Source organism: Austrofundulus limnaeus, unplaced genomic scaffold (genome assembly GCF_001266775.1).
Source record: "Austrofundulus limnaeus strain Quisiro unplaced genomic scaffold, Austrofundulus_limnaeus-1.0 Scaffold244, whole genome shotgun sequence".
NCBI classification, from domain to species: Eukaryota; Metazoa; Chordata; class Actinopteri; order Cyprinodontiformes; family Rivulidae; genus Austrofundulus; species Austrofundulus limnaeus.
In genome coordinates, this window is record NW_013952646.1 from 203,861 (window position 1) to 220,909 (window position 17,049).

Below are 17,049 nucleotides of genomic sequence, written 5' to 3' on the forward strand. Positions count from 1 at the left end.
AGACATTTAAATTTTTCTCTCAAATTTCTTAAGAAAATCAAGATTACATAGAATTATTAAATAAAAGTTGATTTTGTTGTTTTTATCCTGGGAGATTGATGTCATGCATTTTACTTAGAAAAAAATGTGCAGACATAGCTTTAATAAAGACAAGTTTAATTCCGATAAAATGGCACGGTGTCTAATTCGATCATATTTTAATCTAATCCAATTTACTCAAATCAGACAAAGTGAACCCCAACCCACTCCATACCCCACCAGTTAGCCATGCCCCCTGGTTGTACAAAKTCCTGCCATGGACTAAAGGTGTCCCAATTCTTAGTGGGAGATAGGTGAAGGGTGAAATGGTAGGATTATCTGGCCCAACAGAGAATTTTCAGTAAACTGATATAAATCAGAATATATTGTCCCAAAACCATAATTATGCTAGTTTGATGGCTTCTAATGCAATTTGTTTTGTTTTATGGTTGACTCTTTCTTCACAAGCATTAAAAAACAGCACTGCATGCTGATGCCTATTGCAAGCAAGATAATATTACACTGCATCATGTAGAGTACAAGTGTCCATAAGAGGAGTTGATCACAATGGTATAATAGCTTCTTGAAGKGTGCCTCACTTTGTTGTAGAATATTTATTTCTTTGTTCTTAAAACTTCCAATTATAGACCAGAGAGACAAGGGGTGACAATTGGAAATTAGATTCAACCTGGGTGTATTTATAAAACGTAAATGTGCAATAAAAAGCAACCCAGTGAACTGAATTTAAACTTTCAATGCCCCCATGTTGAGCCTAGACCAGGTTGTTTGTGTCAATGGAAAGGAATAATGCTTAAGAAAAAAAGGAGACCTCCAGCAGAATAAGACTCAGAAAGGGGCTGCCATCTGCCCCAACCTTTTAAAGTGAATAATTTGGCTTAAAATGTCACTGCCTGGTGTATTGTTGAGAGGCTTTTAAAGAACGTCATTTTGCTGGGGTTTTTAGGAAAGTGCCTACGAGAAAGAAAACACAAACTCTGTGGCTGGTTTGAAGGTTTTGCACTAAACTAAAGGACATGCTGCTTTGGTGGATGAGCTCCAAAATGCCAGTGAAGGCAGCGCTTCAACCAAGGCTCAGTGGAGCACAACAGCTAGATGATGAAAGGCTTTATTCATACAGAGTGACAACAAATAGATTATTTTCCAGCTACAGTTCTCTGAAGCTCTGCTTTAAGAACAAAGAACAAAACATTTTGAATGTCACTGTCCTGTATGACCCAAACTACCATGTAGACATATCCAAAATCTCACGGACAAGGCATGACCAACGAAACAAAAACTAAAGACAGCTTGCACACTTGAAAAGCTTTTTGTCCTGGCATTTCAGTTTTTGGCATCAGCTGGAGTGAAACACAGCTATTACATTTTTAGTTATTTGGTCCATTCAAAAAAGGCCAAATCAATGTGTTTCTCTTGCAGACAGTGAAGGCTCACAGGTTTAGGGTGAGACGCTGCCAACCGGAAGGGGGGCTGAAGAATGCACACTTGAAACAAAAAGCCTTTGGTTAGACAGCACCATCATCACAGCAGCTCAGCACCAGAAACAAGACACCAAACGACAGGTGCTGAGCTCTCAAATGAAACATGTCGAGCAAAAATGTATTTGCAATTAAAGATAAAGTAGCTGCAACTGATGTTTAATAATAACATTTACAATTCTGTTGACAAAACATGCATTAATTTATTTATTCTAAAGTCAACTAGACCAGGGGTTCTCAAGCCATTTGGGTCTGGGGACCTGAAAAAATTCCAGAGACCCTCTCATAAACCCCATGCTGTTTTAAAACATAATTTATTGTCATTTCAACCCCTAAACTAATATAATATATATTTTATCAAGATTATTATGTTTTTTTATTAGTTCATTGTTATCCATGCATTTTTCAAAAATAACAACCAAAAGTAACAATTTAATGAAATTTTTTGAGGACATCCAAGATACCTCTCGCGGACCCCTGGGGTTCCTAGGACCCTAGTTTGAGAACCTCTGAACTAGATAATCCAGATATTTTACCATAAATATAAATCTACAGTCAAAGTGTGGTCAAAAAGAAAAAGACAATAGGTGGATCTAAAGCTTAAGTGTCAGTGACTATATGGTCTAAAATGAATCTGATGAGTAGGTACAATGTGCTTTTATTATTTGATTACATTTGTTTGATCTTTAAAAATACAGAAAAAAATGTATTATTTATTATTCATACTCAATCAAGACATGAATTAAAAGTATTAAAATATCCCATAGCTGCAGCCAACAATAGGTAGGATGTTTATAACATTTCCTATAAAACCTCACTTAAAAAAAGTCCAAACTGTTACTTTAACTTGGCCCAGTTCACAGCTTGTAGAATTTTTCAATGTATTTTCTAAATATTTCAAGCTTTTAGTTGTTGGATACTGTTAAACATTTGTACTTCTATGAACTTGTAAGATTTTGCTATTTTAAAAAAGAAAAAAAAACATGTTCACTAATACAGCAAACCTTTTATCTGTTTTAAGCAGCTAGAATTCAGCTCATATTAGTACAAGATGAGAGACAGACCTAACAAGAGTCCTTTTTCTCCCTCTTGTCCAGATAGAAGAAGTGATAATATCCCATCATCATCATATCCMAACAAACGTGACAGTTTAGTCACTACTTCATTCATAACCCTTCTCTTAAATCCATCTATTCCTCACGAGAGACAAAAAAAAAGAAGAAAAAAACCATGACAAMTGCCTCCTCAGCCTCCAACCGTTTCATTAGTGTTTCAATTACCTGAGTGCTGACAGTTCGTGTCCCATCTGTGGCTTCCACTGTCAGGTTGTAATTTGATTTCTGTTCTGCGTCCAGGGGCCGCGCTACAATCAAGGTTCCACTGGCCTTGCCTACGTCAAAGCGGCTGTCGTAATTACCACCTGCAATTTTTTTTTWAAACAAACACGTAAAAAGACAAGATTAAAGACAAATCGTCACATCGTTGCACGCATGTCACAAGGTTACGCAAACATGACATGGGGCCTCAAAGGTAGACACAAACATTAATTTTCAGGTCTGTGGTATCAAAGGAAATAATGAAACACAAACACTACCTAACAATTTAGACTTGCTTSTTTAACAAAAATCAGCTGAACAGCAAATATTTTAAGCATTTGTTTCAGATAATATGATAATATGTAACAAATACAATTTATACTGTAAGAGAGTATGTACTAAAAGCGGATATAGACACAGAGTAAAATGAGTTTTAAAAAGGTCAGTCACTTGAAATTGGAAAACATTTGTCACAACRTCAAACACAAGCCAACCACAACCAGCAGGCAGCACCAACACACAGAATCAGATGAGCTCTTAATGCAGCACAGCCTATTAGGAGATCCCAGCAGCTACCTTCTGCTGTACAGTTGTGGTCACAAGCCATCTGAAGGATGTAAAACATCTCAGAATCCTCTACGCCGTCTTGCAAAAAATCCAACCCAACAGAATAATCCACAGAAAAGGAGGAAAGCAATGAAAGAGCACAAAGACAGAGAGAAGAAAAAGAGAAGTGTCAGTCAGACATTGATTAGAAGGAAAACAGGCAGGGAGAGGAGGTGAACATTTTCAGAAAGAGTTGTTTCAAATCTCATGCACAATAACTGTTGTAAGTGAAAAGAGCCATTTAGGACACTAAAAACCAGTACTTATTTAAACGTAAAAAAGGAAATGTTGTATAATGAAGCTCAAAAATCTAGGGAAAGTATCTATAAATTATTAAGGGTTTTAGCTACTCTAAATAGAAAGATACACTAAGTACACGAGCAGTGACTGAGAAAAAAAGAGTTTTCAGATCAGTAAGTGACCCAAGTATGAGAAGAGGTATACACAATTTTATATCCAGAGTTGTCATAAAACACAAAATAAAATACTTTTAATGGAAACGTTATCAATATTTAACATTGCTGTCATGTTTTTTTTTCTATTTGTAAAATTACTGCAGATAAGATCAGAAAATAATCTAAGTGTCACTAATTTTGATTTTATTTAAGTGCCAAACAATGTGAGAGTTACATTCACTTGGTTAGTTTTAAGGAGTTGTTCTACCTAGAGAGCAATACAACATTCAAACAGCGTGCATGGACACATCAAATATATAAGACAAGCAGTACCTGTGATTTCAAACCACACACGGACATCAGAGGACTCGGTGGCAACGACGCCCACCATGTGGGCCACAGGATCGCTTTCCATGACAGAGAAAATAAAGGGCGACTCCTCGAAGCGCAGAGGTGCCGCATCCGCTGGGACACTAGGTTTAGGAATCCACTCGATGTGCAGACGACAAACGGAGGATTTCTGTGGACGTCCGTTGTCGACTGCTTTAATCTGTCAGTGAAAACAAAAATACACTAAGTGTTATCAAATATTTTTATTATGCATGACTTCTTAGTAGATCATCTCCATGTCTAAAGCTAAAAATGTACTGCACTAGTTTCTGATCATGCTGTAAAATGTGATGTCATTTTCAAATTCAGAATAGAAGTTGCTTTTAAACTTTACAAAATCTTAAAAGTGGCATCTCTGCATCACAATTCCAACATGCTTCATGTGATAAATAATCTCCAACAGGAAAGAATTCCAGCTAGAAAAACAGATCCACCTGCATTTGTTTTCACAAACACATCACACTGATTTCCCAGTAATCCTCAGATAAAACAACTGCATCACTGTGAGACTGTGGCAACACAGACAACAACCAAAATATGGATGTGTGAAGTCACCTCGCTAACCGAGACAAGTGATTCACGGTAACCAAGACACTCAGCAATAAAACCACAGCATGTTAGAAAAAATAAAAACCTTTGTATTACTCTGTTGCAACTGCATTTTGTTGGCTTGTGTTGGGAAAATTAACATTTCAAGATACTTTTACAAGTAGTTTTTCCTCTAAGACTGAATTCACACTGCAGGAAAAAGCAACCCAAAACTGATTTTCTTTTACAAGTTTTTATGATGTAAATAAGTAAAAGAGGTTTTTTTTTTCCAAAATGAGACCCAGTTTTTTATATATGGTGTTAAATCACATACATATCCTGTGAGGAACTAAAGAGAAAAAAGTAATAAAACAGTAAAACAATTAACAGCAATGTGATGCAAAATTTTACAGCTTACTGAGATAGCATTCTGTGATTAGACACTCACCGTAAGAATGTCATATTCTCCAGCAGAGGAGAACTTCTTGGATGACACCAGGCCAGTTTTAGGCTCGATAAAAAACTTGCCAGGTTCGTCTCCCTCCTCGATACTGTAGGAAATCTCAGCATTGGGCCCCACGTCACGATCGGATGCAATAACCCGATACACCGGATCTCTCTTGGTGGCTCTCTCTCTCTCTGGCCTCTCACGCTCCGGGAGTTGGATCTTGTAGATCTTCTCGAGGAACAAGGGTCTGTTGTCATTCTCATCGAGGACCTGGACGATGACCCGGACGGTGGTGGATTTAGGAGGAACGCCATGGTCAGTAATGGTGATCTGAAGAGAAAGAATGGCTATTAGTGTATACAAATTCTAATAATGTATGACTATCATGTTGATCAGTGAATGTCTTTTGACCAATGACACCGGTAGTAACATGTGTACAACACTAATACAGCTGTTTCCCAAATGCAATGCTTTTGCAAAAAAGTGCACATTTTGTACCAGTTAGGTTTCTTTGCTGCACAAATGCAAATTGTGTGAATTGATAAATATTAATTAGATTCCAGAATAAAGTTTTATTCTGTKAAAAGTTCTCTTGATCTAAACGTGTACTGTTTGCACATAATCGTAAAAATTAAAGCTGTGAAACAAACAATGCCTCAGAGCTAATTCATTTAAATTTGATACATTCACTCAGTATATTAGCACCAGGGGCTGCGGTGGCTCAGCGGTCAGCGCTGCTGTCTTGTCATCCTGAGGCTGCAGGTTTGAGCCCAGGTTTGAAGGGCATAAAACAATGTCCAAATATTTTGCGTAAGTTTGCATGCTATGGAGAGCCCTGCAGAGGGGAGCAGCCAAAAAACAAGATTCAGTATATTAGCACTAGATCAGAGGAGCCCAAAGTGGGGCCAAATTTGGCCCACCAAGCCATTTCATTTGGCCCACCAACAATTGCCAAAGTTACAAGGTTGTAACCTRTTATCCTATAGGYAGAAACACAGTATTTCCATTGGTCAAATGACTATATAAAAGGGCTGTAGTGAAGGTAGTTTTCAGTCATGGTGCTGACATATCTTTGATGTATTAGGATTAAACATGAAACATGAACGACAACAAGAAATATTTAGATCAGATTTAAACCCGCATGTAGATTTGCACACTTTATAAGGCCACAAAAACTCATATTTTATCAATTTATGAAATGTCCCATGAGCCTTTGCTACTTGAGCGTATAGAATACTTTCTCCAAGTGCACAGACTAAAACTAAAGAGGACCAGTGCACAGCTTAATCGTTAAAAATAAAGGACTTTACTTTAAAAAGTATTTGTATTTCATGTATTATATAACTGCATTTGGCTCGCAGCCATGGATAGATTTTCATTTTGGCCCCCTCGGGGAAAATGTTTGGGCACCCCTGCACTAGATGCACTTGTGTCTCAAAGAGTTGACAATAAACAATATGACTCATTGTTGTCAAATAATGGTCAGGGGCTTCTCTTTACCCCAGAAGAACAACAAACGGTGTCAAACAGAATCGAAACTGGGGCTTCAATTTAAATTACAACTGTTGTTGGTGACACTGAATCAAGCTTAAATACTGTACATTAGCGTGACTTTGGACAACTGGCTGCACAATCTGTGAAGTGTAATAAAAAAATAAAAGGAGCCACAGGCTGACCTAAAAAAAAACAACTTTTTACTGAGTTCCACTGAAAAACTTGGATCAGGGATTACACATTTAAGGCTCTAAGGGAGTGTAGGATTTTCTAGCTTCAAGCCGAAAAATACATGGATGTAGAACAAATGTCACACTCATTAAAAACCATCTGCTAAGTACTTCCCTRGAAATGGGAGTCCATGGCCAGGCACACACCATTTGGTCCCACACTTTCAATTACTAAAGCGTTGTTTTCGCTTTTCTTGCAGTGTCTGCAGCTGTCCGTGCCGCTCACATGAGCAGAATCAATTAAACAAGATGACAACAAGCTTGAATGTCCCCCTGAGGAGTAATACAGCATCTTTGTGTTTTTCCTGTGCAGTGTCATGAAAGAAATCTCTATAAACAAATGAGATATCAGGCTTTCTGAATTCATGAAACATCAATTTTTTATTCTGTTTGTATTAGGTGGGATTTAAAGAATGTCAATACATATCTTTTTTTACAACGTTGTGAGTAAATTTGGTCTAAAAGGGATTGAAATTACATCTAAGTCTCAATTTAGATGTTAGTTACAAATCTGCATCAAGAGAAGTTTAGGAAAAAATATCTGAACAGCATCAAGATCGAGGATCAAACTGATCATTCTACGAGCTCGGCCTGCTTCAAAACGTTCTGTTTAATATTTTCACCTGTTAGTACAGGATGGAAATCTAAATGTATATAAATGTCATCATATTTAAACCAATTTTATCTGTGTTCAGTTTTCCAGCAAACAAAAATATTAAGATTTAGTYAATTTGTCTGACAGATTTACATTTTAATCATAATATCCCAACAGAAAAGTAAATGAAAAAATACAACGATTCTTGGCCTAATCTCTGTTTTCAAGCTGCATTTTAGTTTTGATTTGTGTTTTTGGTACTTTTGTGTAATTTAGGCTGTTACTTTTACATATTTCTAGTTGTTAAAGGGCTAAACCGTTACAACTAAATTCATTAATAACCTACACCAAGTTTTTCAGGTCCAAATTTGAAATAATTGCACAAGTGAAATACTATCTATAGCTCAGAAGGGCTGAGTCATTAAACAGGTTGAATGCTTTGGGGGACCTGCATGCAGATGGGCTAATAAGAGTCAGGACCCCCCTCTAACGATCCACACCTACAATATACGGAGATTCCGCCCAGCTGTGTCTTTTGAAGAAGTTGTCTTACTTGTTTTTAAATGACAGGCTTGAAAACCTATTAAGCCAATTTATTAAAAATACTAAACCATTTAAGCACTTACTGGTTAATTAATAAAGAAGGCTTGGACAGGATGTAATGTCTGTTAAATAGGCCAGACTGCATGCTGGCAAAGGCTGCAGGCAACAGATGTGAACAGCCCATTTACCTCTGCTTTAACATTACAATGTGTTGCCTACAGTCCCAGGCCTGAATACTCTGCATGTCCTGGCATGTCCCACTTTTGCTATTTACCCACCCCCTCCTTCCGTGGATGAAGGCCTCTGATCTGCTGCTGGAGCCGCCGAGCCCAACAAGAGAAGCTTTGCCTTTTCTGAAATTCCCCCCACTGCTTTTAGCCCCCTTTCTCCCTCTTTCACACAGACACAAGACAGCTACCAACTACCATGTGTCTCATCTTCAAAAGCTAAAGCCCCCACCCCTGCACCTCATCTCGGCATTTGGTGCAAACAATGCAGACACAGCCCCCACGCCACCCTAATTACTCCACATGTTCCATATAACGCCACATGTTTTGGTTCGCCTCCAACAAGTTGTTACGGAAAACTTTAGCAGCAGACAGAATTTTTTGAGCTGTTTCATGAAGATATACAGGAACATAAAAGACTTTCCGATGAGTAAAAAAATTGACCACCTAACAAAATCTTTATAAATTGTAAAAATCTCTCTAAACTTTTAACTGTGGCCATTTAAACTGTGTTAATTTATTAAACCTAACGTATTCTCAAAATGTGCAACACCTAACATATATCAAACCGTCAACTTACCCATTTAAAGGGTTTAAGTCTAAATTTCTAATGAAAGTTTAAARATGCATTTTAAAAATAGAGCTGGAATGTCGATGACAAGAAAATGGGAGTGTTGTTTAAATAAAATCCATTGTATCATTTAATGTGGTTATTTGATGTTTTTAAGACATTTAGTTAAAACAGACAACCAAACATTCAGAGACTCAGCTTAAGCAGAAAATTGCTCTTTTAATAAAGGATTTAAAACCTTCTGTTCACCAACATGCTGGACAAATCAATTCCAGATCAACAGCAAACTACTGGGTGGATTAGTTTAAAGTTTTTGACCTTGATGTCTAATGTGATTTAGCAGTAAACTTTGAGCTGTTTCTTGGTGTATAGACAAATGATTAGAAGAAAAAAGCTCACAGCCTTAATGAAAAAAGACACAAAACTCACATTTAAAAAAAAAATAAAACACCAAAGGTATTTTTGCGAAACCTCAAAGTTGCTTATTTCATTCCCATTATTCCTTTTTTTTTTTTTTTGAGTTGTTCTCACCTTATTTTTAATCAATACTTGTTTTCACTTGGGCAAGATTACTATGTTGATGTGTGCTTTTCATTTCATGAAAGATGATTACKTTTGTAATGTGATATATGTACGATGTATGATACAACTTTTTTTATATGTCTTATGAGCTTATTCTGTGACAAAATGTGTGGCTAATAAAAATGTTATACTTTGTTTGTCTTGTGAGCATTTGTTTTGTGAGCTTATGTCAGGGACTTGTCTATCTCAGATGAAGGAAGGATTAGTTTTCCCTCATTCACCATCTTTATCCCTATCATTTACTCTTTGGCCTGTAATGCTGTTGGTGCAGACAAATGTAAAAACAGAGAGTGAAATATGATACAACTTTAGCACTTGAGGCGGCGGCACTAACTGTCACCCAGAGATCATTGGATGGTGCAATATCTAACAATAATTAAAAGGTGATCAATCTGCTCCCTGTCAGCCTCAGAAATACAATTAAAAGAGCTATTATCAACCTTGGCTCCGTGGTGTGAATGAGGAACGGAAGCGTCGAGAAGGGAGTGAGCTGAGCTCAATTAAATCCCACAAGTTTAGACATTGGCCTGATGGTATGACAGCAGTTTCCTGTCTCGGCCTGCGCCATCCATGAGACGGAACATTGGGAAAGAACAAAGGAACAGTCACCAGGCTCTCCCCCCACACACACACCTCTCCCTCTAAATTCATCCGGAAATCAGTGGGAGAAATTATCCCAAAAAGGCCATTCGTCCATAGACACAAGACTTTTAAGTTGTCAGTGTGTGCCAGCCTAAATGCCAAACCTCAAAAACAGAAAAGCTCTAGTTCCCACTGAATATGTTGACCTTTTAATTTAGAATCCTGATTTGTATGTTGCAAATTTATCTTCACACTAATTACGTTTGAACTGAATTATTTTCTGCTAAGAAAAAAATAATACATCTTGGTTACTTCTCAACTGAAAAACCTTWAAAAAAATAAAGCACTTACCTCAAGTATGTGCTCATCCTGTTGCTCCCTGTCTAGTTTTCTTGAAGTGGTTGTAACCAGACCTGTTGACAACAACCAAGATAAATTAGGTTAATTAAAAATAAGAGCAAACAATTACTCAGTTATATACAAACAAAGAAAACAAAATCTAAAACAGATGTGTCAGTCCAAAACCCAGAATATTCAGTAATTAGACAACAGTGTAAATGAGAGGAAAAAAATGTGTAAAAAATTCTGCTGTGTTTTTAAGGTACTTCAGACACAGTATCTTTTTTTTTTTTTTTTTTGCTAGAATAGTGCTGGAAAGCAAGTGATCCCAGTCCGGCAACTTTTAAAAACACAGTTATAGCACAGTGAGGCGGTACAGAGCATTGAATGAAGTCAACAATAGTGTGTAGGCTAAAGTATTCTGAATCCTGATGGTTATCTCTTCAGTAAACCATGAGTAAAATGACTTTTATCTGGGGTTGTAGTTTGCCTTTGGTCCCCCACACTGCCAGAGAGACCTCCGTACTGTTAAACATATGTGAAATATCACAAAGATCTGCAAATAGTAACCAAACAACAGTGTAGCCTTTACACTCTACTTTTAGGTTCTCCACAAGCTGAATAAACAGATGGCCAAGTCAGACATCAGCCACAAGCACAAGTAMTTTATATAAAACAGAAAGGAGTTTTCAGAAAATATCCTGTTGTCAGTTAAATGGTCTTTTTTAAGCAGCCCGATTGATGTYGAGTGACGAAGTGAACACTGACTGACAACAGTAAATATGAAACAAGTTGAAATCCTCAGTTCCAGGCTAATGCAGCTTTGCACCACACTCACAAACAAGGCCAGAACAGTTGAGCAACAGAGAGGGAGGTCTGTGCTACAATTCTACATTATAGGCAGCATTCTGCTCCATCACTCCCAGAGTAATTGCAACTTTGCAGACACTTGAGTGTAGAGTAGATATGCCAACTTAAACCACTCAAGAGTTTTCTGCTAGCCACACTGCTTCTGATTAACATAGGCAGCAAAGGATTTCGGAAACCCAAACCCATCAATGGCACATATGCCTGCAACAAGAATAGCAGGCCACRACTTCTGGGTCCACAGAAATAGACATTCCCCCCGCTAGCGCTGAGATTCAGGGATAAGACTGGGGCACTTTTGCTCCCTTCTTTTTTATTTTTTTAATCCTCTTCTTCATAGCTTTATATAATCTTCACAGTGAACTGCAAAGTTGTAAGCCGCCCTTTGTTTGCTCAGAAAAATTGAATTCCTGAAGGTGCATCTCATATTTTTGATCTACTTGCCAATCACGCTTACTCAAACATGAATGAAAAAAAAAAGAAAAAGAAAATAAAACATACTTCAGGACCATAAGCTATGCTTGATTGAAAAAGATGTTCCAGCGCTGATGCTGCAAATGAAGTTAAATACATTTTTTGTGTTCTGCAGGAATTATTTTGTGCTGTGCTGCATGTCGCTTCAAACCTCAGCGTGGTTTACATGAGAAAGCATTATCATGAAAACAAATAGTTCTGCTGTGCCACATCAAAACAGGCCACACTGACCAATTATTCATGTGCKTCGGCAAGGCCAGCGATGATGGATGATAATGTTTTTAAGCTCCCCTGCGAGCTGTGTTAGGCAACTAATAAACATGGATTATATAGCAGAATACTGATGACAATATTAGACACACCAAGTCTTCATGTCAAATATATTATTTATCATCAAATCAGCTGCTTAATCAAAGATGGGCTAAGACTCACTCAATGGGAGCAACAAAACCTCAGCAAAACCTACTGAATAATATCAAAAAAAATCTTATAAGCCAATAAACAATTAACAATTTAAAACAAATAAATACAGTTTTAGATCTTTCTTTTACAAGAGCAAGTGGAAACTTGTAGATCTCGGACACAATTTACACTGCAGTGCTGAAGAAACAAATCCTCTAGGAGATGCTTTAATGACACAGGTTTGAATAATTTCCTTTAGTTTACTGTTGCAGTATTGAAGAAAATCAGCTTGTATTTAATGGACAAAATCTAGCAAGCAAATTGATGATAAACAAGAATTGAAAAGTCATTAGGGCATTTTGAAATTCTGGTTAATAGACTGGGATGGTACTAAATCATAATTTTCATCCATCTGTAGTAGTGATCAATTTCCTGTGATCAATAAATTTAGCTCAAAAACTTTGAGTTGCTTTGGGGCAAAGTAGTTAAGAATTTTAATAGATCATAAAACCAGCCGCAGTCTTAGGGTTTTGTATAAGTAAAGCGATTTTATGCACAAGCTGTAACTAAGAAATAGCTAAAAGAATATAAGTCGTTTAATTGAAATCAAGCTGATAAACTAGGTTGTGTAGTTTTGTCAGACAGAGGCAGTAAAGCCCATTGCCTGTTGCTGTAATTTGAAGTAGTTGTCTAAACAAGAAATCAGTGCTAAATTTTGTGGACATCCACAATAAAAATTAAGAGAACTCTGCTGTTGTTGATAGGTAGGCTAAATTTGCCTTCATTTAATTATATGACAGCAGAGGCATTGCATATTTGTTCAGCAGCTGTGGTTGTAATTATATTATGGTTTTATGCAAATGTGCTTCAGAGCATGTATAAGCTCATATCTCCATTATTCAAGAGGCTGAAGTTTATTGCTCATTAATGCTTATTGGTAATTGCATCGTTGCCAAATAATAAGAAAGCTTTGGGAAGTATCTGCTGCACAGGTYATATGATAGATGCTATGTTTACCTAGCATTCTTTATATATCTTTTTTACACAAATTGAAGTGTTGGGTGAACTGAACTGGAAAAACAACTTCAATCTCATTCCAAGCCAGATAAGTTCAGCTTTTCTTTCTTTGTCTACATCATAGCTGAAAATGAGCTAGTCAGTCAAACCAATTACAATTTTAGCTTGTTTTAAGCTTTTTGAGGTTTGTTTTTTTTTTAAGTAGAACACCTGCTATACTATTAATATTAACCTCTATTTAATCAGACAAATCCCACTCAGACTGCTGATCTCCACAGAGAAAGCCCCCAGGTTCCAACTGGGAATCAAACCCAGAACCTTCTTGATGTGAGGCAACAATGCTAAGGATTTAGCCACCGTACTATAATGAAATTTGAAATGAAAATGTACATCTGCTGGGTAAAACTAGTTTGATGAGTGGTTTTGTTGGCTCCCCTTTCATTTTGTTTGTCACATTCTCAGCTTACTAAACTTACTTACTGATTATATCTGATTTCCACTTGAATATCCAAGAAGAAAATAATCACAATCAGGCTTTTAAAGATGGTAATTTCCCTTCATTTATCACAATAGGAGTCAACCAGGAACAGACCCACAACTTTGTTGGCTCTGCAGATGTAAATCAGTGGAGGTACATACCTTTCTGTCACTACCTAAAGATTAAGGAACAGTAAAATGACTGGTTAGTGAGCCAGAGCTGACCAAAGAAGAACACACAAACTTACAAAGACTCACAAGCACACACACCCACACACACACATACACACACAGGCATGGGCTGTGCTGGGCCGACAGTAATTACAGCCATGCCGTTTTGAGATTGGGAGTAAAACAACAGCACAGTGGCATTCTCAGCACTACAACAACTGCTTCAAAATGGAGACCTGAGGGGAATTCAGGGGTTTGGAGGATTGTTGGTGTGTTTCATTCTTGGACACTGTTGCTGCGATTAGCTAACTTTAGTGATACAATGTAGTTATGAGACATAAAATAAAACTGAAACTGTTGTTAAACTAATTTAAAAAATTCTAATCCAATCTACATTTTGAAGAACTAGTGGGTATTCGTAGGAATCGTTTGGCCCCTTTTTAGTGAAAAGTTCTCCAAAATGCARCTGAATAGGACAAGCTGACAAGCCTTTATTAAACAAGAAGGCAGTGTTTGACAGGTCATTTCAAAAGTCTGTGTAATTCAATCCTCTCTAAAATTAAACAGATTTTAAGAAGAAAAAAAACTCCTTCAGGGCTATATGCAAACACAGCTAAGACAAAAATTATTATAAACACAAAGACTGTGCAAATCTGCATGACTGAAGAGGTGAAGAAATATGGTCCATGCTGACAGAATGCGAATAAAAAGTGCCTACAAATATTTTCCTGTATCAGAAAAACAAAAGGTTGTGTTTGCCTATTTTACTAACTCTAACCCTAAACTTCCAGCAGAGTAAACATTTTGTGATTTAAACACAAAGGTTTAATGTTTTTATTTTGCAGTCATAAAAATGTATTCAAATACTAAAGAAAAAGAAAAGAGGCACTGTAATACTAACAGAGGGACACTTTATTAAAAGACTGAATTCCAGATTGGATTCATTTCAAAGATACCGTAATATTTTAAATCCTAATCAAATGAGCTTTTATGGTCCCTCTTGAAAGCTTTAAAAGAAAAATCTGCACTAGTTCATCGCCATTATTCTTTTCTATTAATCTCCTCTGAGAGCTGTAAAAAGTGTTTGCTGTCAAATCACCGGAAATATCAGGAAGTTGTTGAAAGTATCTGTTTCCTATCTCACTTCCCCTGATAGTGGTTGGGGCTTTGGTAAACCACTGATAACACCAGTATGTGTGTGCTTCTCTTCTAGACCAAGAAAGATTTAGTAAAAGTTGATGTGAAAGACAATTTAAGATTTCTGGTTTTGATTGTTTTCCACTTTTTTATTTGGTGCTAACAATGACAAGATCAAAAAACCTGTATGTTACCTATACATTACTACAATTTGTACCCTAAAGGTACTAAAAGAAAAGCAATAAAATGTAATGTTTATCAATGTATTGAAAGGTTTAGGACAAGAAAATGTACCCTTGTTAATTCAATTAGGCTGAACTGTTTAATTAAAAGCAACCACTAAAGCCCCTTCTCCATGAGCACAGTTGCTCATGGAGAAGCATATAGTTCATGGAGAACTGAACCAAACCTCATATTCGGTTTGGTTCAGTTCTGTTTGGTCCTGCTCAGGTGTGTGTGTGTCTCCATCTCAGTGTGTCCCTCACTCTGTGGGCGTGGTTATTGGCAGACCATCCACAGCGGCTTCAACTGTTGTGTTTTTACTGTTCAGACTTTACTTTTTATTTATTTGTTTATTTATTGTTGCGATGCTGTTATAAGGGTTTGTGTAACGGCCGGCCAGTTTGTTCAAAACCTCCCTGTTATCTGCTCACCTTTGTCTCCTTCACCTCCCTCCAGGAAGTGATTGCAAGTTCTGGCTTTCCCAAGATCGCCAAAAAGGTTAGACCATGCTTTTATCACTGTTTTCTCCGTGTATTTTTATTGCGTCGCATGCTCGTATTCCATAACAAAAGCGTCTCTCTCCGCCTTTCCTCTGTCAATCAATCCCAGAGCTAAACCACGGGCAGCATTCTGCAAACGTCAAAATTGTAAGTGTGCTGCACTCGCTTCTACCCACTTATGCCCCCTTTTCACTAGTGCCACTTAGTGTAGTGTTGGTACAGTTCCAAGCCATTTCCATTAGGCCAGAGTCATGGAACCGGCCCTTTTTTAGTACCTACTTCGTTGTGGTTCTAAGCGGTCCCAGTTGACACCAAAATGCGATGTCAGAACACTGTTCGTCACTGATTGGCTAGGGGGTGGAGTCAAAGGTTGAGACTAAGCTGCCTTTACAACAACTCAAGGAGCCATTTTTTCAATTGTAGCAGTGACATTAATTGTGTTTCCATCCTATTTTTATTCAAATTTTTAGGAAATTTTTAAAATTTCAGAACTTAATCGGCAAATATCTTTCCATCTCTCATTTTGCACATTATCTTTTTTTCGAAAAACCCAAAAACCACCTCCACCAACCGCCCAAAACACACCCACTGGAACTGTACTGGATCGTCAATGGAAAAGCACCCGAACTGACCCTTTCCGACACTGACTGTACCAACACTACACTAAGTGGCACTAGTGGAAAAGTGGCATTAGAACCGCCAGAGAGAAAATTCTGAAACAGCTCAGCTGTGTGCGGTTGGAACCTAACGGAGACACATTCGGTCAAGGCTGAACCGAGCTGAACCACAAGCGCGTCGGTGGAGATGGGGCTTAAATTGCAAAATTAATCCYGCATGGATGGCCCTATCTGATCAGAAACATGTTCTTGTCAAGATGTAACTAAGCCATAAATGGCAAATCAGACAACATTATTACAGGTTTTTAATCAAGCTTTAACTCCAACCAAAAATGTTGTGTGTCAGCTCAACATAAATTAATGAAAAATCACATTAAAAAGTTAATGGACTGAAATAGTCCAAATTATAAACTATAAGAAGGTGTACAACTACAACCGAAAGCAGAGTAACAAGCAGTGAGCMAGACAAGATGACTTTCAACAAAATAAGGCTCTGCAGTAGCTTCCCCTCCTCAATGTAGGTATGGGAAACTTCCTGTACTTTGAGGATGTGTGTTCTGTCTGACATGTTCAGCTCGGTTGCTTTTTTCCTAACACATTCATGTTCAGGCATAAAACTTCTGGTTAAAGTCAGAGGAAGTGTTTCAAAGAAAACAGGGAATGATTCAGCTGCTAATATACAATGCTCACTCTTCCACAGAGGAGGTGGGAAACTTGAGTGAATAGCCTGAGATTATGTGCATGTATGTGTGTGTGTGTGTGTGTGATTGCTGACATTCCGTCAGGAAAAGAAAATTAATCTAGA

At 37.4% G+C, this 17,049-nt stretch overlaps 1 protein-coding gene across 7 annotated transcripts in view; it reads right to left on the reverse strand.

Moving 5' to 3' along the window:
* fat1a (FAT atypical cadherin 1a) overlaps positions 1–17,049 on the reverse strand; it is a 77,451-nt gene that overhangs the window by 36,554 nt on the left and 23,848 nt on the right. For 5 of the 7 annotated variants that reach the window (XR_001311183.1, XR_001311182.1, XM_014020186.1 and 2 more), the window contains exons 4-8: positions 10,373–10,434; positions 5,198–5,527; positions 4,165–4,381; positions 3,407–3,475; positions 2,795–2,934 (exon numbers count right to left, since the gene is read on the reverse strand). Coding sequence is in view for 5 of the 7 variants with exons in the window: in XM_014020186.1 (XP_013875640.1) it covers positions 2,795–2,934; positions 3,407–3,475; positions 4,165–4,381; positions 5,198–5,527; positions 10,373–10,434 (818 nt within the window). In the remaining 2 variants the exon portion in view is untranslated. The remainder of the gene's footprint in view (positions 1–2,794; positions 2,935–3,406; positions 3,476–4,164; positions 4,382–5,197; positions 5,528–10,372; positions 10,435–17,049) is intronic. The other 2 variants (XM_014020188.1, XM_014020187.1) reach the window with 1 other exon arrangement.